The 25,532-nt window shown below is 39.0% G+C and overlaps 1 protein-coding gene across 1 annotated transcript in view; it reads right to left on the minus strand.

Annotated features, from left to right (window-relative positions):
- The window catches only part of gfra2b (GDNF family receptor alpha 2b), a 108,889-nt gene that overhangs the window by 73,601 nt on the left and 9,756 nt on the right, over positions 1-25,532 (minus strand). The window contains exon 3 of the mRNA XM_015341258.2: positions 4,515-4,574. Within this exon, the coding sequence (XP_015196744.2) occupies positions 4,515-4,574 (60 nt within the window). The remainder of the gene's footprint in view (positions 1-4,514; positions 4,575-25,532) is intronic.

The following is a 25,532-nucleotide window of genomic DNA, read 5'->3' on the forward strand; positions in this document are numbered from 1 at the left end:
ACATATTTGGGGCAGAGGTTTAAGAAAAAAAAAATGAACAGCTCATTTTTATATAAAAATACATACATAAGAGAACAAAAACAAACATTCTGTAGTATTCCCCTGTTCAAAAGATATTTTTTCTTTCATTAGCTAAAGCATCAACAGAATTTATGTAGCATTTATTGAAAGGTTTCATGCTGATGTTTCAGAATACTTACAAACTACACCATGTAAAGCAGACCTTCGAAGCATCATTGACGCAGAAAGGACATCAATTCACAGTAAATACAGGTAGGAAGGTGGTTTGAGCATGCTAACCCACAATGCCAGGCTCACAGTTTTTGGCAGAAATCTGTCCCAAGGGGTGAGAATTTGTTCCGCCAGTATTGTTTTCATACAACGTCTGCTGTGCTTTGGAGTTCTGCCATTCAAACTCTGTTCGACCTGAGCTCTGTCTTGCTCTGATGCTCTGGCTAAACGCCAGTCTTAGCTGATACATCCATGTGTCACTTAAAAGCATTCTCCCAATTTCAGATGGAAGGTTATTCGTAATGCAGGTTTTATGAAGAGTCCAAAAAATGTTTTTTTTGCATCACTGCAGGTTGTCGACAGCATTTAAGAAAACCAACAGCATTCATCCTTCTCCTTATTTACTGTCCTGTGTTTGAATAAATCAATTCAATATAAATCCCAGGTTTGCTCGCTTTCCCGATTGCACCTTCCCATTGGTGTGACAGGGCTGTCTGATGTCACTCACTCCTGCTGGAGGGACTCCAGCTACATTTCTCTCCAGGGCATCCACGTCTGGGAGAAAAAGCACTTTGTCCGATAGTTCGGATGACATCAGGCATACAGCAGGACAGAATGATTAGCCATGGCACTGAAGGACAGATCACTTTCAAAGCTAGTGAGCTGGATTCATGTCATGTACTGTATAATAATGTCATGTCTCAAAACTTGTCAAGAAGTAAATAAGCAAAAAGAAGGTTCAGCCATGTTACCCAGCCTACAGTACAGTATTTAGCAACATAAGAGGTATAACCCTAATTGCTTGGATCTGCATCCCATAATGTTTTTTTCACATTTCCAGAACTCTGGACCATGCAAGAAGACTATTAAAAAACTAACGAGGCTTCAGTGCAACAGAATTCTGGGGAGGAAAACTTGTTTTTTTTTTTGTGAGACAGTGCTGAAAAATCTACACAACTTATTTGGGGTCATGTGATACACATTATTTCTCCAAAATATTTTGGGCAAAGTCAGGTCATATTTTGGGCAGAGATCTAAGAAAATGTGACTAAAATGTAAATAAAAAATAAGCAGTTCATTTGTTAGAAACACACACCAGAAAAAAACTAACTTTATGGGGGGGTTAGAAAGACCGGGGCTGTTAAATCAATTCACTTCCTCCCTTTTCAGCAGGTTGTTTGCTCATAGAAAAAGGTTGAAAATACCTTGGGGAGCAAAACACTGAAACAAAGTAGATTCTTCCTGTTACAACCTTCTCCCACACGGTGTGTTTACCCAGCAACTTTTCTAACTCATCAGCTACTGCTCGGGTGAGCCTAGCAGCAAGGAAGGTGATGCCAGACTCTAATGAAAGAAATAAGCTTCAGTTGTATCCTCAAGATATGAAAATGGAGTACTGCACTTCAACTGATGTTCAAAAGATGTGTTTGCTGATATACAAAGCTCCAGGCAAAATATTAGCCAGGTTTATTATCCCATAGGTATCTTTTTTGAGTCAGCTGAAAGGAACTGATTGCAAGTTACTGTATAGATCTTCTAATGGCTTAAAGTCAATGATCTTCTACAAGCTCTTAAGTCAACAGATTTTATGATCATAACTCTCACTGCATTAAGTGTGGGACTCCTAAATTGATGTCACAGTAACATCGATGCAGGAATGTTGTGTATGCAAAACAAGAAGCTTAAATTCCTAATGAGCTCACTGCAATAACCTGCATATTAAACGATAGAACTCATAAGCAAGGTCGGTCCCTTGAGTGAAGCTACAGTGCTTCGAAACATTAAATGGCAATTAAAGTTTAATTAGCAAATGCCGCAAAAGACAATTTCAAGTAAAATCATAGAGGTGCTTTAAAAAATTTAGACATTTGATTAGTATAATAAAAGTTACTGTAGCACACTTGTATGGTAGCATACATGGTGCAGAAATATTTTTCTCTGCTGCAGTATCATTAAAAAATTGCATTACATTGATTTACTTATTCATGCAATCCTTACATGAGCACATAGTGTGGGGAAATAATGCAGGGTTACCTCATGAAAACTATATCATTTTAACAGATTATAAAATGTTCTAAAATTCCAAAATCTATGAATGACTCTTCATTTGAAATATTCTGGTCAATTTTGGTCATCATGCTGGGAAGCATTTAAAAAAACACAGATAAGAGTGTGCAGGCAGATAAAAGGAATGCAGCCTCTTTATTCTTGAGCAGATAATTCTGAGGGCAAGTTGTCAAAGAACACATCTGTCTACACAGGCCCATTCATGACCATCTTATTTAGACACTACTGCACTGTTCTCTTGTGAACGGAAGCTCCAGGTTCTATGTAATCAGTCCACAGTTTCTTGGCAGTAGTCTAATTATTTTATACACCCTCTACCAATACATGTTCTGGCATTTCAGCAACCTTGGCTTGTCTCCTACATCTTTATTTCTCGATATTGACCTTATCATTGGTGTAGGACATTTCTGTCGCCTACTGTATGTGTACTTCCCTTTGTACCTTTTTAGAAACTAAAGTACAGCATATGGATTTTGGATAGCAGTTAGTTGTTTTGGAGGTCATTTTGATTAATTGATCGTTCATAATGAATGTGATATCTGAGTATCTATAATGGTTGGTCATTACTGAGGGAGTTGATTCGGGCAGAGGTGATGCATAATTTAAGCTGTTGAATGTCAACCTTGGTGAAAATCAAGAAGGGATCAAAACCATCATGCTATCAGCAATTGGTTGGCTGGACTAAATCAGTGCCAAAATGTGTCAACTGGGTGTCAAAGACAACAGTTTTTAAGATGTCAGGATGACGTATCTAAACACAAACACCAAGATCGTTGCTAAAGTCCAAGTCTTATACTCGTCATAGAAGAGTCTAGTGCCTATAGAACACTTGGGCACTTATTGGCCACCTGACTGTGCAGCACTACACTGATCAAATCCTGGGACTCAAATACTGACTTTGCTGACAGCTCATCTTCATGTGACAACATCGCAGTAGGACAATGCATGTTCTCGTGGCGCTCAAGTAACAATGACTTTCTTGTGAGATAACAGCCACATTGAACCACACTAAACTTAAGTGTGATGAGCTGGCATGACGTATGGCTCAGAGATCAGGGAACAGGTGCATTCTTATCCAGGCTCTATGAGAGTCACGGATCTCAAAAGACAGCAGTTGAAAATCTAAAGATCTGAAGATCTAAAGCCTGGTACCAAAGACAAGATGAACTGTTTATATGGCTTTCAACAGTGGCCACACACTGCTAACCTGTCATTGTCACAGTAAACCCCCTGATGATCAGCCCTCTTGTTGGGAAATGTTAATCACCATACAGTAATACATTGACCTGTGTCATATCTGCTGAATATCAGTGTCCCTTAGCAATAAGTTTGTCTTTTCCTAATTACAGCTATGCAATCACAAGTGGTATATTTCTTTTGACGCTCAGTATATAATTGATTTAGTTTAGAATGCTGTTCATAACCTTACTGCTTTGGAAAACACTTGATGGCCAAGTACAATTAATACCTGAGCTTTTACTGTGTTTCTCAATTTGAGAAAATTAGAGACTAGGTTTCTCAAATTAGATGATAACCATTAATAATGATAACCATTATTTAATCACTCATTTAAAAAAAATAAAACATGGCACATAATATGTTTTCATTCAATGCACTTCTGTTGAAAAATGTAGTGGCTGACATTAGTACATTTACCTTTTTCTATTTTTTTAATTTCAAATGAATTTAAGAACATGATAGTTTAAAGAGTACAAGCTTCATTATAAAATATTTTCCTATTTTGCATGACTTGCAGAGAAGTTGGAATACATTTATCTTTGACTTCCCCAAGAAAATGAAATAACTCCAAACATAGGCCATAGTCAATATAAAAGTTCCCCATGTTTGTGTCTAGAGTTATATCTGCTTTTATAGGACTTTTCAACATATAACAAATGTTCATTTATATTTAAATATAAATAAAGTACGTAAATAAACAGTACTTAGACAAACAGTGAATGAGCATTCAAACTTCAAATCAAATTCAAATCTTAAGTCACACGATTCAAAAAAACAATTAAATGTGGATCTCAAACGCCTAGTTGTGAAAAATGGGCCCTGCAGGCACGATACAAAAGTGGACAGCAGGCTGAAAAGGATTTCTTCCAAAACAGAAAAACATCACATTAACTAAAGAGTGCGGGCTTGCAAAACCTCATTTTTTACACTGCAGATCACCAAACCTCCACAGAAAGAGAGGAAACACTTGGCCTTACCTGAGATGATAGAAGCAAGGCGAGGAGGCTCGTACGGGGAGGTTTCATAGAACTCTTCTCCTACAAAAAAAACAGAGAGCAAGTTTCAAACCGTGTAAAACAGGGACTAAGCCAGACCTCCCCCGCTGAACATGTTTGACAACATATTGGAGCATGCCATATAATTTAAATGAGCTCTATATTTTGGGGGTTAAAAATGGAAAATGAACTGTAGAGCTCTGCACTACGATTTCTACCACCTGGTTAGCCAAACTTCCAAGAGCCCACCTGTGCTGTACGTCACCACGCCTTCAATGACATTCTGCATGTTATTTACACCATAGAGCCCAGCCAGCTCTGTTACTAGAGAGCCACAGTCCACCAGGTTTCATAAGCCACTCGGAAATCATCAACTTTTGAACACTTGGAACAATTTTGCTTTTGGCCGCATAGGCAGGTTATGTTGAGTAGTTTAGAGATAATATGACAGGAAAATACTAAACGTATGTATCTCTGAAACACTACAGCTGGACATTTTGGTTTTAACTGAACTCATTAACTTACCAAAAACTCACAGTTCTTTCCAAACTGATGGAGTGCCCACTAATTCCTGCTGGACTCTGGCTCTTCCGGACTAGGCACCCTTACATTACAGCATCCACCCATTTTCTAACTGTTTCTTCCAATACAGGGTCACAGGGGAACCACAGCCTATCCCAGCAAGCAATGGGCACAAGGCAGGGGACAACCTGGAAGGGATGCTAATCCATCACAGACACACAATGCAACACACAGACACAAACACAGATGCATACATACTCACACCAGGGCCAAATTTCCCAGAAGCCAATTAACCTGCCAGTATGGTTTTGGACTGGTGGGAGGAAACCAGAGCACCCAGAAGAAACCCCAGCACGAACCAGTGGAGAACATACTGTACAAACTCCATGCAAATAGCACTCCAGGTCTGGAATTAAACTATGGCCACTGCACTGCAAGGAAGCAATGCAAATCACTGCACCACCAGGCTGGCCACCATAGAGTATCATAGGAAAAAACTGCAGTGGTGAGTGTATTTTTCACACAAAAATCTCAGACCAAATTGCCAAACTGGGATGTTGCACTAATACACCTGCATAGGAATGGAAATAAGTCTTGCTTTCCAAAGTTTATAGTTCCATCTGGATTTAGCTTGGTTGTAGGCACTTGCACAATTTGTGCTAATGAACTGCACAAATGTACAAATCTTTTAAAATATGCAGCACCTGAAGCTGACTTAGACAGTCTACAGCTAAAAAAATGAAGAAATGTTTTGAACTGCTGTGCAATGGGAGGTTTATTTCATTCCCTGAGCCACCATGATAATAGGTATAAATATTGAACATACTGCACATGCCAGAACCAGCTCAGCACACAACAGTTAAAAACTATTCTACGGCTTTGATCATTTGATGATATGGTTAAAATGAAAAGCAAATTACTTGTTTATTTTAAGAGAAGGCTTAAAATAGTGATGTGGTAATGTCTAACAAAGAAAAGAGATTCGGGGCACTGACACTGTATGCCTCCCTTTGTATACACTCCGTCTGTCTTGTGATAAAACAGCGACCTAGAATTTTAAGTGCGGGGAGAGTATTTATGGAGAATCACGAATAAGCAATCCACTGCCTGTAGTGTACCAGCACATCACTCCCAGATGGTTCGTAATCTGCTGTTTAAAATTCACAGCCGTTCTATGTGATTTAGAGCAAACCCTCCAGTGTGTAATTGGTTTGCATTTTGATCCTAATAAAAACATAACAAGCCCAGTGTCTAGGAGAACAGGCCCTGTAGGAGCACAGAGGAGGGTGAAAGCATCTACTAGCAAACCCTTAAGATGATCCAATAACTGGAACATTGAAAAATAAAATGTCATCTATGGGACACTTTCATGTAACACAAGGACCATGATGATCAATATAAAGAAAAATTAACTTAGGAAGTTAACTAAGGAACAAACACATCATAAAAGATTTCTTGGACATTTCTTAAAGGAATTTAACAAAAGCGGGGAAGATGAGAGCTATCTAAGATGTCATGATACATCATGAGAGAAAACTGATTAGCTTTATTCCTGGTTCGTTTTGATCATGAATTAAGGAATCCCAAAATAATAAGCAAAAAACACACCTTTTCATGAAAATATTCCAAAAGATGGTATGAACCACCCCCCCAAAACAGCTCTGTACAGCTCTTTGGATAAATAAGAGAGTTTTAAGGCATCTGGAAGCTTTAGCTTTGAAATTGCCTGGTTCCAAAGTTATTGTAACCTTTTGTCTTGCGGTGTGTTCAGATCTATTTAAGTTGGATGCTGAACCCCATCTACAACAAACACTGAAGCTGGTCTTTCATTCTGTTGCCAGTCTGACACTGTTGTGGGTTTCCAGCACAATAGCTCTGGGAACAGCTTTGTGACGCTGGCCCTCGGGGCTTCAGAAGCAGCTGATCTGAGGGGAAAATGGTTAATCCTGCAAGGTCAACAAGGGTGCCACGTGTCTGAGATCGCTGGTTGCAATCTGGGCTGTGCTAGCACCCATCTGTGACAACGAGCTCCCAAAGAGCCAGGCTCAATTGGCTTTATTCTCCCCGAGCAGAATGGGTATGGAGCCAGAAAAGGTTTTCTTTGACTAGACATGTGACAGTGGCTACGGCGGTGGGCTGGGCATCTCCAAGCCACTTCTTCCACAGCTCTGTAGTTTGTGCTGGGGAGAGGGGTAGCAGTTTGAAAAGAAACATGGAAAATATGTAAAGACAGAGCCATTCCAAAAATGAAGAGTTCTGTTCATAGGACCAATCAGCTGGACATTCAAAAAGGCTGATTAGCAATTCTGGTAACTGCAGCTCTTTTCTTCTTTTCTTTTGGTCTGCTACCAGAATGACAAATGTGTCATTTCCTCCGGTAGCTAATTACAATGCATTGAAAAATGGACCAATCTTTCACGTTGTGAGAAATCTGAGAAATTCGGTAGACTGACATGATTTGACCATTCTGCCATTTCCTGCATGTCTAAATATAATTTATGCAAAAGCTTTCCCCATCATGATTGTGGGAAATGCAATTAGAATATATTGTGATGAAACTAGCAGTTTCAGCACATTATTTTAGAGATTCAAGGCTAGCACTGATAACATGGCTCTAGAGAGAGAATGAAGAGACTTTGAACACAGGTGCAGTGACCAGGGTCTCGTTATCAGTGCACCTCTTCCTACAAAGATCCTGCGAAGGGGTACCCCCTGTAAAAGACAGATATTTAGCCTTGTCTCCTGACAGGACCTGAGTTGCACAAGAGACAGTGCCATTATTTCCATCAAGAACAGCCCCTTGTGCTAATCTTGCATATGTCCGACCCTCAACTCACTCAAAGCCAGAATCAGCTCAGCACACAACAGCCCTGATTGCAAGACAACTACAACATTTTGTGTTTCCAGCAAAGCTATGTTCAGGGAGGCTCATGGTTCTTAGCTGTAATCCCTAGATTTTCTAAAATCCCTAGATTCTCGGCATCACGGTACACATAACACAACCCTCCTTTCTGCAATACATCACAGGTGTTGATAAGGACATTGTCTGAGTGTTACCTAATTAATCTCCCTTTCATTAGAGCAGCCGCACAAGTAAGGGGACTGTGTGTGCTAGCCCGATAAATCAATTTAGGATCTTTGCATCTTAAATTTACTGGTTTCATCTGTCACAACTCTATATTGTCTTCATCACAGTCTATAAGTTAGACCTACAAGCATGTCCATTTCAGTGCTTATTTATCTGTTGAGCACACACCTCTTATGGTAGGATTTCTGTTATATTTTATTTATGTGTAGTATATAATATAGATTTTAACTGCTTTGCACATCTATCCTGCCAATAAACTGAAGTGATTTAGACATGTTCTTCTTTTTCCATGAATACCTACATTTCTTTATATATATTCCCTCTTAAATGCAGTGCCCTCCTGAAGTGTTTCAATCCCCAACGCACAGAGGAAACATCACATACTGTAACAGAATCAGTTACGGATCAGAAAAAGTTTCAATAAAAAAAAAATCAGAAATGTCATACTGGAATCCTTTGTTTTGTAGCTATTTTATTGATAATGTACCTCCATATATTCCAAATTTAAAACCCAAATTAGGCAGAGTTTCTGAAGTTCAACAGACTTCAGTATCCTAATTCCTGATAACCATAAAAGGCGCTTATCTATTAGTAGGGGATGCAAAAAAAATCAGTGTTTAAGATGGATTTCAGCTTCATCTTATCTCAAGTGGAGAGCAGGATTAGAAAGGTCCTTACTTCAAAGTCTATTTTATCAGTGATATCAAAAGGATCAGAACCTTTCACGGTGACATCAAATCAAAAGTATGTGAACCACTTACAGAATGATAAGATCCAGCGCTATTGCTAAAAATCAATAGCTAGAATTGCATTTTGTATTTACACTTGTTACTATCCTAACCTGGAATTATCTGAAATCCACAAAGAACTCTAGTAACTTGCCACAGATCAGACTACTTTTTCTAGAAGGAGGCATTACCTCACTAAATGAGGTACAGTACACTGTTATCCAGCTTTAATACATTAACAAATGTCTGAAGCACGGACACATACACAGTGCCAATTTTACAAAAGCCACTTAGCCTACCACTGTCTTTGGACTGCGGGAGGAAGCTGGAGCACCTGGAGGAATCCCACAAAGACATGGGGAAAATATTCAGACTCCACACAAACAGCACGCCAGGAATTGAACCCAGTGTCCCCGAGTTGCAAGGCAGAAATGCTCAACATTGCGCCACTGTATCGCACATTAACACATACTGTATAATAAAATATAATCTATATCCGGCAGTATTTTTTTAATATTTGACTCCAATATTTAAAAATACTTTTGAACATATCCTTTTACATCAGACCACCATGAAGTTTATTTTTTTCAATCCTGCTTTTAAAAAGAAAGACTAGGCAGGTACTGTACAGTATGTGTGCATCAGGTTTCAAGCTACCAATGTGAAGTGAAAGTTACTGTACTGTATATCCTGGAATACTGCTGAAAGTTTACCTTGAATTTTACTCAAACACAGAAACCTGAAACAATTCACAATCCTTTCTTTAATTTTAGAATACTTTCAGTAAAAAAAGTATTAGCTCCATTTTTTAGCCTTAAGCCAAACCAGTGATCTCAGACTTTCAGTCTCTCAAACGTTATGAAATGTCAAAATCTTTTAAGAGAAGCATTTTGAATTGGTCATGCCTGTCTACTTTTGGCTCAGACCTTGAAGACAAGTGGATGAGAGCCCACAATTTACACTTGACTGCTTCTCATTCATGCCTTGTACTTGAGTTATTTCCACTTCTTCATTTATAACGTTCAAGACTTTGATTTTTGAAGTCACTCCAAAGTTTCTTTCCCATGTGTGGTTTGATATTGATATTGATATACTGATATTACCTATAATCTGGACAATAATCAACTGCAGATATTTATTGAGACTGTATTATTTTAGACGTACAGAACCACCATGATAAAAAATTTACCTTTTTATCCACTATGCAGATAAAAAGTTTGTGAACCCCTAATATAATTATGGGAATTATAATTGCTTACCTTGATATTTGTTTAATTTAAACAGGCCTTTCCTTAAATAACCAAAAAGGTTTATATTTACCAATTGGCTGATGAAGTAGAAAAAATAATAATTGGTGTATGTGAAGTGAACTCCTACATGTAGTTTATTTAGCACAATTAAGGGGTTAATTAGAATCTGGTAGCTCAATAATTGTCCTATATAATGGTCACAATGTTTGTGCACATGTACAATTGTGAGAAACGATGAAACATTTTTATACCACCAAAATTATTATTACTAAGAGCTCACCATGTGTGCTATTATCCTCGTCATCGTTATCTTTGCTGTTTCTCATTTACCTTTATTTATCTATTGCTGTCGGTTTTTTGAAAGCCCATCAGTCAGCTTTGTCACATCTCTATAACAGGCAACAATAATGGCAACATAGTGTAAGTGGCTATTTCTCAGCACCGCAGGGAGCCTGGATTTCGGATTGCAGCCGCAACTGTCCATCATTCTGCAGCTTGCCTCTCCTCCTCCCTGCCTTCGGCGGCTCTCTGGAGAGAGGCAGCAAGCCTAGGACTGCGACGCTTACAAAGGAAAGACACTGTTTACCAAAGAGCAAAGGCTTTAACAATTACGCTTTTTTTTACTTCCTATGCTGAGGCCACAAGGGAGTCAGCGGACAGATTCAATCTACGCTGTAGCACTCCCCTGTTAAAGTAGGCGGCTGTAGCTACTGTAGGCTTAACATTGTAAGAGTGCAGAAAGTTAGAACGCACTCGAATGACGCACTTTGGTTAATTTGTACAAAATACGCATCTGCTCACTGCAGCACCTCAAATCGCAAGTTCTGCGCGGGTTTATTTTTTACAGGCAACTCAAGGAACACGCGAGAATGGGGAGCTGCGTGTGCGTGCGAGCTGCAAAGGCACGTGTCAAATTTAATTCCACGATGAAAAGTGAAAATGAAGAATGTTTTTGGAGCCTTTGCAGGCGGACGGTATAGCGGGATGAGGGAGCACGAATGCGTGACACAGGCGTGGATGAGGAGAACAATGAATAAGTCGTTTATTTAACTCCCCGAGGTACTGAAAGCACTCCTTAGCCTTTTTACGAAGCACAAAGATAGATAGCCTGTGCTGTGCTAAATATGACACTATCCATATAATGTGCCAGCTGAGTTAGAGGTGCACACAGTACCTATGAGAAAGGTGAAGCAAAGAATGGTGCCAAATGGAGATTAAAACAAAAGTTGTACGCTCAAAATCGACTCCTTTTGATTCCGAAAAAAGTGATCTGTAGAATTAAACAATAAAATAGAATTTATTTTTTTAATCCTTTCGATTTCACATGGATCCGTTTTGATACGCAGTAAGAATTAAATGTGAAGTTTTTTTTCCCCAAATTGTTTTCTCTTCCATGTGCTCTCTGTCATGTGAGATTAAGTGGTTTATAAGAATATCTGTGTTAAACCACCTTATACAGCAGGAGAGGCCATGACTTTAATTGCTGAAAAGATCAATACTCAGCGGAAAAAAAAGTCTCTCATAGACTTCTTTCTTATTGGCTTTGCTGATAATAATTCCTTTTTTCATTTAATCCTAATTCTGATGCCAAGGTTAATAAAATATAAATGAATATCAAAAATATAAAATAAATGTGTGCTGGATTATTTTAAAATATCCAGTGATATTCAGTCAGAAGAGGCATTCAGTCAGAAGACACAGAAGAGAAAGCTTCTTTATTCTTCAAAAGATGCTTTTTCCCCCCAACAGCCTGCCATGTGTTTGTCAATAATAAAATACAAGCCTACTCAAGAATTTCCAAAAATAAAGAGACCCATGACAGGACAGCTGCATGCTTATCCAAAATTTAAAACAACTTCACTTTGGAGTGGGAAAATAGTGTCTTAGCATTATACAGCCAAAGCAGACTGATATCACAGCGTCTCATTTACACAGATCAAAGCAAACAGTGCATACTGTACGTCAGATAACTAAGAAAAATCCCATGGCTTTGTAATTAGATCATGAAAGATAATATTTCTTAATTAGATTCTCAAAGACAATATTTCATATTGGCTCAATACAGTGACATTTTTTTTTCCAACAAGTACAAGAAAAGGTCACCCCACCTTCCCAGAATACTCCTTTCGCCACTGATCAATTTCACAGGACACCCCCCAGAAATGCGAGTGTGTTTTGTTAAACCTAGGTTAGAAATGCTTCAAAAAGTCCCTTGGTTGATATTCACATGTTGCTGGGTGCTTAACCATTTGTAGTCCCATTTATCTGTAACATTCTGTATTTGTTAGTTACAATTTATTTTCAGAATGTAACAATGCACAATTGGTTGTAAATTAATTGTTTGGGAATTTAAAAGTACTACAAATCACAAGGACTCCCCTTAACATAGAAAAATGAACAATAACCACATTTTTAAGCTGTCTGAACTAAGCTCCTCATTATTGATTTACAGATTTGCTGCCTTCCTGATGTACTCTCTACAAAAGCTTGGTGTTTGCATAGGCACGTTTCCTACACAATAAGGGGCAAACACTGCCATCTTTTATTCACCACGAGTACAGGGTGCTGATGCAAAGCAGGTTTTGTATTCGGGATGGAAAAAGCATCTTTTAAAAAATCCTAAATTCCCCATTTCCATTCTGAGCCATGAGTGAGAGTGTGGTACACAGCAGACATGGTCATAACCCTGACATCTGCTTCAAATTGTTTCACAAATGGTGCTGCATCTTTTTCATTTAATTTATGAATAAAAAGAAGAGTGAAACAGATAACTACTATACATCATCAGTCTCAGTGCTCAAGTATACTGCCCTTCTATATTAAAATGAACAGCTGTAGAGACTGAATATATGTACAGTATAAACGGTTACAAAAGAGAAGAGGCCATTCCTGTCATTATCTCATTTGGTTTTTGGCACCTAAGAAATCCAAAGATCTCATCCAGCCATTTCACGAAAGAAGCCAGGGTACTGGCTCTGCAATATAGCTAGGCAGCTTGTTCCAGACTCCCCTAGCCCTTTGTGGAAAGAAATGCCTTCTGTTCTCAGTAAGAACGCAAATGGTAGTGTATATCTATTATGCCAAAGTGTGGCAAAACATCAACCATGAAATGGAGCAGAGACACAAACAAAACAATAATAACATCTGCAAAATTGGTCTTGTGTGTCAAATAGGGACTAATAATACAGTCGTGCAGATATTTACACAGTTATATCTAATGTGTGTATGCGTTTGTGTATTTGTACATGCTAAAGATCTATATATGGATCTGATTTTTGCCTCTCCCCAGCAGCCTGCAAGTCTCATCAACTCATCAACGCTACAGCGGAATTGTCTGGTTGTCAAAACACCGAGATAAAGTGAAAAGTATGAGGACCAGTGGTCAAAAGCCCTATGCTATTATTCTCCCTTGCAACACAAATATTGCATTCTTGAGCTGCAGAGACTCACGTTTATGCTAATCCAAGAACTAAGCCTATTGTAGCATCAGTTAACCACATTCATGCCAACATACTTTAAAATGTTACAGTGAAATTGCTTTCTGGCACCACAACTTCTGCAACTACAATTGTATGTATATACAGTATTCTCTAGAGTTAACGTATTATTACTGTTTCATGATAAAGAATGACATCCAAGGATTAGATGCATCTGATGGTGGGTATTTAGGTACAGTGAGATTTGGCTTAGGCTGCCTGACGGAGTCCCAGGAGAAGGAGGCTAGGACCCCCAGGCAGAGTGAGAGGTAACCAAGGGGCAGCTGCAGAGCTGGAGATGAGGTGGAGGAGGAAAGCACAAAAGAAGGCGGGCTTACTCATGAGATACATGGCTTTCGGAAAATGACATCTGGAATGATGACTATTTCGATCAGCTGGGGTGAAAATAACGTGATTTTCATCATCCTTCCCGATGCAAAGCATTTTTTTTGTTCTTAGTACAACTGAGATGAATGGTAAAAGCACAAGTAAAGCTTTATGAGATAATAAGGGATTCATAATAGAAGGTGAAAAAAACAGTAAGCATGCTGCATAATGGTATATTCCCAATCATATACTGTATAACAAAATAAGGGATATTATTCACAGAAATAGAATTTTTCAGCCTTTATTGAGATTTGGCAAGAGTATGCACAGACTAGAAAATGCCAGCTGTAACATCAATTAATTAAAGGTTTATTAAAAGAAAGGTTAGATATAGGTCTATCAATTTTATTTCTGCAAAAGGTAAAGTTTTAGAAGTGATAGAACTATATTATAAGAATACTTAGAAAGCAATAACATTTTAAGAGGCATGCTACATGTATAGTACTGTATGTACAGGAGATAGGGAATGCCCTATTTACAGTAACTGCCTTTCTGTAATTCATCAAACAGGCAACAAGGACAGTAGATAAAACTAAAGTATCCAACGTGATATTTGTAACCTCCCAGAAATACTTTGATAACGTCCTCTAAAATGGACTTTCAAATGAAAAGGCATAGGTAATCTTGGATCAAGAGCTGGTTAAAGAGGGTAGCAAGTTATCTCAAAGGGCACAACTGCTAATTAGGCAATTGTAAGCAGTGGTATGAACTGTTCTGATATAGTTAGAAAACTAGTTAAATTTGCAGTTGATAAAAATACTGTGTATTGTACATCCTTAGCCCTGCTCATTAGTCACCACTTTACACAGGTTTACCTACTGTAGTAATAATTAGGATAGACCTACACAAAATAACTACCTCATTTTAATTTACAGTAAATTAATTATTGACCCCACTCTGCTCTCAAAGTCCTTTTGGGAAATAAAATGGTGAGCCCTAGTGTAAACAGCCACATTTCAAGTCTGTTACTGCTTTATTGTACACTTGGCTTATTTAGATAAATCCCCAGTGGTCACCTTTAGCAAAATAGCAAAAGCAAACAGCCGAAGCTCAGAAGCAGTTACTGCTACAATTACAAAGTCACCCCTGCTGGTTCCACACAGCTCTGACTTCCCTAAAAAGGGCTGACAGAGACAAGATCTCATAAAAGCGAAAATATCATCTGGTTGAAAGATGTGAAGATGAGGTTGCTTAAAAGAGCTCAGCTGGCCTCTCTGGTGTGATGTGTGGTGCACAGCGATTCGACCTGAGCCACTCAGTCAGAGTGAAACACTAGAAGTTGCCGAAAGGGAACTGGATTAAGAGGAAGTCATGGAAGAAAGAAAGGTGACTTGTGATCAAATTCTAAACAGGGGCCACAGAAAGAGGCTGGCATGGGGAAAAGGTTTTAAAAAAACTTGAAATGCACAAATATAGCATACATTTAACACAACTGAAGCACCGCTCCCATAGTGTAGAGCTGTGAGCAGGTGCACATTAAAAGGTTAAACTATTACAAAAATATTTTTAATGTTAATTTTCAAGTTCATAAGGTAGGTTGTCCTCATTTCATTCACTGATCTGAACATCTTCCAGAGAAATTCTCCACACACACACAGGTAAGCAGTATTTTTTCTGCTATTGATCCTATTAAAGTCTATAAAACATAATAGTACTGATGTACAGGAATGGCAGAATTTGACCTCAATATCCTCTCATCTTTGTAAATTATCCTTTTTCACCTGCTGTCGCTTGGTTGGAATATTATCAGCTAATGGGGAAAACAAGGATCCCCAGCTAAGCACAAAGGGAACGGCTTACTGGCATTAAACTCCATCTTGATAAGTCATTTTCTCAAGCTCCTTGTGCCCTGCACCACAAGCTCAGCATGAAAGGTTAAATTAAAACAAAGCAACCACGAGCACCTGCAGACTCCCTTATACTGTACGTTGTGCAAACAGTTCTGTTCCCATGCCAAAAGATGGTGGAAGGCAATGCATGGAAACAAGCCTAACTTTAACAAATGACCAAAATCCTGATTTTTTTCTCCCAGTCCACCCAGCAATAGAAAAGTTATTGATTGAAGGTTATCCCCCTCAAGGCCTAACCACACATCCAGCAAGCAGTGATATACTTTGTTATAGAAACCAGGATAAAACCCAGTCAATAAGACCCAGTCTGATCCCCTTGGCTGGAGTATGGACTTCACTCATGCCACCCAGAGCACTTCACAAGGTCAAAAACAGATGTCTAATTAACACAATATACTGTGTAACACAAAGCTGGAGATGTTCAGTATAGCCAAGTTGCAAAAAGGGTAAGCATAGATGTCTCTTAAATATTTTATAGACCAAAGGCCTCCAACCTTCATTTTGTTCAGCCACAATCTAATCAGTCTTATACAGTAGGTCACCCTAAAATAACGATCTCAGAAAAAGGTTGTAAGATACTTATGAATTAAGCAAGTCATTTGCTCAATTAAAGAATCTCTTGTTCTTAAGGAATGTAATTATTCCAATTTCTGTTTCCAATGATCTCTAAATTACTTAATTCAACCTATTAGCTGCTGATGTGATCAGTCAGTTTATCCTCAGGGTTTAGGGATAGTTACCTGTCAAACCTGCCAGAACAGAGCTCAGCAAGACCAGATTTGGAGATCCCTGCTGTAGACCATGCACACGACCCAAATTGCTTTCCCTATTTCTTTTAGAAAGAGATTTCTTGATAGATTGTATCTGCAGAAGAAAGTTAATGACTTGCTCTTCTGTCAGAGATTTTACACATGATTTATATGTTTTTTAAATAGAGATGGAGAATGGTGCACACAGCTTTCTGAGCACATACTGTACTTGCTTTTATGCTACAGGATGTATTGTACTGTAAACACAACAGAGAGTACTGTATATTCAATCTCTTTGCTCTGTGTTACCTGCATGTTCAATCTTGGTAAGGGACGTTGAAGCTCAGAAAAGCAAGTGGGTAATTGGATCAATTTGCAGCTTCACTGAGAGGGTTAAAAGAGATGTGCACACAAAAAGTACAACTCCACAATGAAAGAGCGAATACCAAGGAGAATATCAATAATGTAATTCTCCAACTGGAAAGTTGCAGCAAGGGGATTCTGCAGACTAGATTAAAAAACAGTGGGATCAAGCAATAAGACCTATTAGAGCATGGAAAAGCAGGAAAGTGTGGCTCTTGTGGTTGCTTATGGCAGACCCTGAGAAACAGAAGGCCACATGGATTAATATGGATGATAACTCATAAAATCATTGGGAAAAAGCAGATAACTGTGAAGCATCTTAAACTTCTTCACAGATTGGTGCAAAGAGAGCCCCACCTCATTAACACAAAGCTCAGTACCACAGTGCCATGGTGTATGTGGCATTACACCATATAGAACAAGGAGCAGGAAGGAACATGGAGTGACTTGCCTCATGCATCATGAAGTGCCCGATGTTGACAGTAACATCGACAGCTCAGAACGACCAGATTCTAAACTGCGAAGAAGCAGATTCTCATGAATAATGGGGCATGTCTGAGGACCACCTTCATTCTCACACCATAACAAAGACTGGCTGATCTTCGTCAGCATAACCCTGAACATCTACTGTATGTACAGTACCTATGCATAAAACAGAATACGCCCTGGACCAGATGCTAGTCTAAATGCAAGTGCCCCTAAAGACAAGTTAAAAAATCCCTAAATCACTCTGACTGGATATCAAGCAGAACGCTGATGGTTCCTTTGTCTTGTTTTCACACCTGGTGTGGACTCTCCCCAAGACATGTAAGAAAGCAGAACCACTAACACGAAAACTAGAAAATAAGTCTTTCAGGACAAATTGAATAGAAGGGGAAAAGGTGATTATCTTCACTGTCAGAAGCATTTGCTGTTTTTTTATCTGTAGAAAATGCTACATCAAAAAGGTTATTGTAATGAACCGCTACTTAAGGTGGAATTGTAACAGTGGACTGTGGGTTGAAAGATGAATCCTAAAGCTGGGATAGATGAGTTGATGAGCCGCAGGCAGGCATAGCAGAGCACAGTCCTGAATTGTAGTCGAGAAACAAACAAAGTTCAGAGCCGGAGAGACACGGCGAAGGGAATGTGTGAAAACCAAGGTCCAACAAAGCACAGCATGCATGTAGCTGAGTAGAAGACAAGGGACATCTGATGCTAGAGTGGAGACAAGCTGGGCCAAGAGTCCAAAACAAAGCGTAGACAAAGCTAGGGAATACAGCAGAAGCTCAGAGTGAAACTACAACACAGTGCCGAGCTCTGCTTGGTCAGATCTAAAACAGTTGGCCACACCAGGAGGAAGGGGCTGACATGATCACAGACAGGTGAAGCGAGCTTCCTGTCTAATTGTGTTTCCATGGCAACCAGCCTGATTGCCAGGTGGAAAAGGCGTGACCAGCTACTACCATACAACTAAGCTACTCCACACCACAAGTAGGTCACTGCGTCAGCATGCGTAGGCTGCAAAGGAACAAGTAAAGGTTTATTCCATGCTGAAAAGAGAAGAAAGGAAACACAACGTTTCTGCTGTGGAAGGACATGACATTTATAGAAGAAAACACCCCATTATTTGCTTTGCTTCTTTATGTTTGTAACAATAACAGTAGTTACTTTCTCAACATGAAAATCACAAAAAACATTTCCCCCTTAGTAACAACTGATGATCTATATAGTGCCCTTAAAGAAATGATGGTGGGTTTCTTTGCTTCAAAAATACTTTAAAATAAAATGTACACTATAATTTCCTCTGGCCACCTTAATTAAGTATATTTATTACCTTTCCTCTTAGTTCGAATTAAACAAAGCCTACAGCCTCCCTGTACTTCCCAACAGTGTTTAACAACTGCAGATCTTATCCCTTTCCTCGTGTCCATAAGTAATTAACATCAAACTTACAGTCATATACTATTGCAGTCTGTTTGATGTAAATTTAATAAGTATTGATACAAATATACATGCAGTAATTATGGCATATGGATTTGCAATTCTTTTTTCATCCAGTCCCTGTTTTTAAAGAGATATAAATTTAATTAAAATTGCAATGGCTCATCTCACTTCCCCATTCAAGACTAATTGGAAAGCAGAAATTATACTTCAGGAGAGGGAGAGCTATATCATTAATCAGTCTGTCTGCGCTCGACACATTACAATAGGGTCCTATAATTTAATTTCACTTCACTGGCACTCTATTTTCTGTTTCTGGTAGTAGTTATCCTTGCTATTTGAAGGCATTAAAAGTGATTCATGCTTCCATTATGCCTTTTAGTTGACGTAAGACATACGAAAACTTTAGCCAGATAAATAGTTTGATCACCTATGGCCTGGGGTGAGGAAATTAGTGGGGTACCGCTGGGATCACTTTCAGGACTGAGGCACTTCCTAATCTATATCCATCATTTAAAATCTAGTACAGTCAGTAAATCTTTCAAATTCTTAGATGACACAAAAATAAGTGGAATCTCAAATAATGCTGCAGCAGCACAAGCAATTCAAGAGGACTCGTTCAGGGAAAATTACACTTTGGGCAGATACAGTACCTGGAAATTTAACAAGGAAAAATCCATGGCATTATATGGAGGAATGGAGTATGTGTACAGTATTTCAGATATCGCATGGGTGTTACTGATCCAGGAATGGTAATACAGAGTATCAGAAGGATATGGGAGTCCATTCTGACTTAATACTTTCTTTACCTCGATGTTGTGAGGAATCTGTAAGTAAGGTGTAACGAACAGTTCTTTCCGGACCCTATGCGGACGACACAATCCGACGAAGTGGGGGAACACTGGGGAAACGTCATGCAGGAAAACGGGGCTGAAGACAGGGGGGCGTGTCCAAGGTGCGCTGGTGCACGGGGGAGGTGTGGCCGAGGCGAACAATCCGAGAGTAATCCATAGAGTATCCAAAACACGAAGGTAAGTCCAAAACCAGGAGATCCATCAGAACTCGGAATTAAAACCACGAAGGCCGGGTCGGAACCGGCGGACGGGGAACAGGAACGGGAACGGAGGTTAAAACCTTAACGGGACCAGGCGCTTCCTGGTCCCGGACTCGCACGATATGGAAATCAGAGCAGAGCCCGGAAGAGCGTCAGCGCCTGGCTTTTAAGGTGGGCAGGGAATGGGAAACAGGTGCAGGGAATGAAGTCTTTAGTGAAAGGGCTGGAGCACCCTTAAGGAGGGGGGACTATAGTCGTGACAGTACGCCCCTCCTTTTCAGGGCGGCTCCGAAGCCCTAAGAAAAAAAAGGGAGAAAAAAAAAACGATGGAATCCAGGCTGCCAGGGTGCCGTCCGCGGGGTCCAGGTGTAGGCTCTGCATTCTGTAACGAACAGTTCTTTCCGGACCCTATGCGGACGACACAATCCGACGAAGTGGGGGAACACTGGGGAAACGTCATGCAGGAAAACGGGGCTGAAGACAGGGGGGCGTGTCCAAGGTGCGCTGGTGCACGGGGGAGGTGTGGCCGAGGCGAACAATCCGAGAGTAATCCATAGAGTATCCAAAACACGAAGGTAAGTCCAAAACCAGGAGATCCATCAGAACTCGGAATTAAAACCACGAAGGCCGGGTCGGAACCGGCGGACGGGGAACAGGAACGGGAACGGAGGTTAAAACCTTAACGGGACCAGGCGCTTCCTGGTCCCGGACTCGCACGATATGGAAATCAGAGCAGAGCCCGGAAGAGCGTCAGCGCCTGGCTTTTAAGGTGGGCAGGGAATGGGAAACAGGTGCAGGGAATGAAGTCTTTAGTGAAAGGGCTGGAGCACCCTTAAGGAGGGGGGACTATAGTCGTGACATAAGGGCAATAAAATAATAGAACACATCAAGATTGCACAATTTAAATAAATAAATACATTTAAAATTCAACTTTAAATTTCTGTCACAAAAACACTATGTTAGATCTCTGAAAGGTCTAGTCAGATAAAGAGCTCTGCTGGAATAGAAACCAGCCAGTGTGTGAGGCTTCCAGTAGCTGGGATAGAGGGCCACTGGTGCAGATGAAAATGAAACCAAACACAAAAATGAACAGGATGTTCTAGTCATAGAAAGAAATTCTATAGATTCAAACAAAACTTAAACACAGCATGTTCTGGCACCGCTACAGAAAAAGGAGAAAGAGGAATAAAAAAATCATGCGTTGCACTTTGATGAATGTAAAATAATATAAAAAGCCTTTATTTTGACACGACATGATTTTTTTTCCAACAGCCCTGAAACAGATTGTGCCTGATGGTGAATAAAATCAGTTCATTAAAATTTACTGCAGCAAATTAAGATCAACTCATCTTTTCCCACAGAATCATGCTTACAAACTGTATATCCAAGCATTTTGCTTCAGGAGCTTTCAGCTTTAAGAGTGGGTTTAAAATAAGCTCTGGATTTAATGTTCAGTATGAGACAAATTTATACAGTTAGTAAACTGCAGATTAAAAGGGTATTTTCCTATCATTTCCTTTACATTAGCATGCTTAAGGGAAATCCTATATAAGCATTGATTGTAGTTTTCCTTATTACAATTATGTTATTAAACAGCTCTCAGGCTCTTATGCATTAATTTAATAAATCTCTTCCTAGCCGTTTTGTAAAATGATTTGCCTGAGGGTAGAAGGCTTATTGCCTTAATTAAGAAGACATTCAGCTTCATTTCCAATGTGTGCTTATAAATGGCCTTAGAGGGGCAGAGAAGAAATTGCTGTCATCTTAAGTTATCAAAGTCTTGGAGGTAAGTGGCTTTAGCAGTGGAAACAGAGCTTGTGTCAAGCTCTTGACCATCTTTGAGCTCTGTCTAGGTACCTAGTCATAGATGAGAAGGAATTGATGCAATAGCAACTTCATGCTTTCTGCAGAAAACATCAAATGCATTGCATCAGCCACTAAAAGACTACAGTTTGTTTTAGGGGCCAAAGAATATACTGTACCTCCTGCATCATTGATCCACTCTAAGGAGTTAGAAAGAGATCATTTTTGGCAAAGCAGTGGCCAGGAAACCTTGAAATAAATAACTTGAAATCTTTACCACATAAAGTAAACATGATCAGAACAGGTTTAGCCTAAGGGAAACAAATGTACAAGCCTGTGCATACTGTATACTTGAAACATGTGATGATGCACAATGGTTCATGATTGCTGAGCTTTTGTTTTGCTGAACATGTTGCCTATTTTAGGTTTCTCTAATCCACAAAGCTTACACACTCAGATCGCTGTCCTAGTTATTTCGGAAGAGGAATGATCACTGATCATCACCAGGAATAATTGCTTGCTAGTGTTTTTTAATTAAAATGAAAAAAAAAGATCAGTGGATCCTAAATAGGCAAACTAAATAAAACAAAATCCTAGAGGTTTTATATTTAAATATTTTAATGATGATTATTAAAACTGATCCATCAGAAATGATTGTTGTCTGATACCATTTTCTTGTTATCCTTCACACAGCTTGGCCTTATTTTCTGCTTTGATAGTTTTATGGTAAACAAGCTGCTAATTGTAATTTTGTCTGTATAGTAATTCAGGCCCTTCTCTGAATGTGAATTTTAAATTTTGTAGGCAAAAACAACGGCTTTGATTGCCTTCTGATTTTGACATAGCCTCCTCCTTGTTTTAACATTATGTCACTTCTCATTCACTGTGTCCTTATAGAGCTACAATTCAAGCTGATCAACCCTGCCCTCAATTAATGTACAGTATAAACAAACATTTCCTCTAACCTACTTCACTACACTGCAAATATTATTTGACATTCTCAGACCTCACCCATATGTGAAAACTGAAAGATATCTTTAAGTAGTAATAACTTTGGTCAAACCTATTAGTCCTTTTATTCGTGTTGATGTGGGCTCTGACTGATATGGCCTCAAGTCTGTGGTAATGGAACTGAGGAAAACAGCTAAATAGCTTGCTAGACCATCACTGGAACCAATTAAATATTGATATTATTGTTTTACAGCATTTGGATCGACGGCTATGTTTTCGTTAGATTATAATGTGAAGAATGCATGATGGGAGTACCTGCCAAGTGCTTGGAATGGGTCTGGTAATAAATAGGTACAGTATGTTTGTTAAAATACTTTTATAAATACTGATACTTTTCAGACTGTTTTAACTAAAAGCATCACTAGCATTTGTGTTCTCATTTAACTGATCATGCATTCATTTTTTTTTAATTACTGCATGCAAAGCAATGAAAAATGGTTCTCCTTTGTTGCACTTCTCTTGCGTTTATAACACAACTCCACTTTGTCCAAACTTATTTTACTAAACAAGAGGCCTTCTGGTCCAGCAAAGCAGATGTGTCTGCAGGATGGCATATTAGGTCTTAAGCAACGCATCCACTTTGCATCTGGGCAGGGTCAACATTGACACTGACCTGTTTTTGGACTGAACAGTAAACTGTCTGCTACATCTGGCTTTCCTGTTTACAACTGTTTTTGTGCAATATAAGCCAGGGACTTGGGCAATACATTTATATTTATACTTATATTGTGCAATACAACTTTTTGTGTACTGTTCTGGTTTGTTCGTTTGTGAGTAACTCTTCTTAGTGCACTTCTCACTGTACTGATTGTATTGTATTATTATTATTGTATCATTCGTTACACTGTGCTGTGTTGACTGTGTTAAGCTGCTGTTGCACTGCAATCAATAAAGTATCAATCTATCTATTGAATTGGAATAAAAACCAGCTGCCATATACTGTAGGCCAACTCCAGCTGAACACATCTATCAAAAACTCTGCATTTGTACGTACAGAAATTAAAAATCTCCAGTTACGTTAAAGTTTCTGATTTTACTGAAAATATGAGGCAAAGGCAGGGACGACAGAATGAACAGATTGTAATTCCATACAATGACCTGTTTATATTTGACCTGTCACTTCCTCATTACACTCACAACATGATCAGTTTTCTTACAGTGAAAAATGAAACACAAAGGTTTCTAATACAGCAAAAACCTGACATTCCTATACGACCTAACAGGGGGATGATAGCAAGGGGTGAGATTTTGTCTCCCCCAAATGTCCCTTAGCCCCCACCACCCCAACATGCTCCCCATACCATCATGAGACATGCCGTCCCTGAAACATAAAAAGCAACAACAATACCCTCCACCCTATAGCAAACCAGCTGACAATACCATGCAAAACTATAAAGCAAATAAAAGAGATGTAAAGATGTAACAAATGACAAATCAATCATGCAAAGGACCTACTGTATAGTATACGAGGAAGAGAATAACATGTGGCTTCATTAAGAGCCTTCCATTCTGTTTTCCAATAATATGAAACAGTTTGTTTGTGGCAACTTTGGCCCAAATTTACTCTCAAATAAGTAATGTCTTCAGTTTCTGGTCACCAGTTTCCACCTCCTAACAGTACATGACTTCTAAATTCAGATCTTGACCACTGAACAGACAGTATATATTCAACCTTTTGAATCTTAGATATTGAGAAACCAATACTGCATAAAGGTTGAGGGACACGAAAAATGTCTATTCTCTCTCAGTGTACAAATACAGTACAAGGAGCTGCACAGAATCTCATGTCTCTTCGAGGAAAATATAATTGCATCTCTCTTGTCTTTTTGCTTTTTGTCCGCATATGTTAACAACAATGGCAAATGGAAAATTCCAGGAGTCGCAGATTACATTTACTGAGTGTAAATTAGAAGCGACTGCAAATTTGCAAATTGCAGGATGGGGTTTGTCACAGAAAGATCTATTTGTCTCGAACTGCAAAATCAGATAAATCACTGCAAACCCCAAAGGGTAATGAGACGATCATATCAGCACCTCAGCTGCTCTGGCGCAGCATTCATTAAATTATTCACAAGAAACAAAGAAAACTACTGCTGTGACATCACTGGGAAAATGTTTTTTAATTTTTAATATTGCATCTAAAGGTTAAAAATCGATGGGGATACAAGTAGTATAGATTCTTATACAGTCTCATGAGCTAAAACCTGTATTTCTGTGTTTTACGTCCTCATTAGGGAAACACTAAAATTCTGGCAGCGGTTATGTGGAGCATTTGTCTTTGGCGATGATTGTCAGGATAAACCTCGTACATGTTGCATTTAAACTGATCTCTTTCAAGAAGTGCCATGTAGGGTATATATTTTTATTACTATGCTTGACATATACATCATGTATATTTTGAGGGACTTTGATTCAGTAATACTAAAGGAAAGGATAAAACAAAAGACAAGCTGTGGTGGTGATGTTAAGAGTTAAAACAATGGATATTAGAACCCATTAGTGAGGCTCATTAATTTAATTACAAGAGTCTCCTTCTCCTATCATTGTGGGATTGTCCATATGTCAGAGCTAGCAAATGCTTCATCAGTCCCTACATTTATGTCAAGGGAGGGTCATCATGTTTATAACATCCTTGGTTTATGTACTAATCAGAAAAGGCCTGCGGTGCTCTTTGTATTGGTACACTTAACTCCATACAGCCAAAGTTATTGATATATCCAGGGTTCTCTTGAATAATCTTACCAGATCTGTGCAAGGAAATTAACATCACTTATGTTTTCCTTTTCCCAAAAACAT

Source organism: Lepisosteus oculatus, chromosome 2 (genome assembly GCF_040954835.1).
Source record: "Lepisosteus oculatus isolate fLepOcu1 chromosome 2, fLepOcu1.hap2, whole genome shotgun sequence".
NCBI classification, from domain to species: domain Eukaryota; kingdom Metazoa; phylum Chordata; class Actinopteri; order Semionotiformes; family Lepisosteidae; genus Lepisosteus; species Lepisosteus oculatus.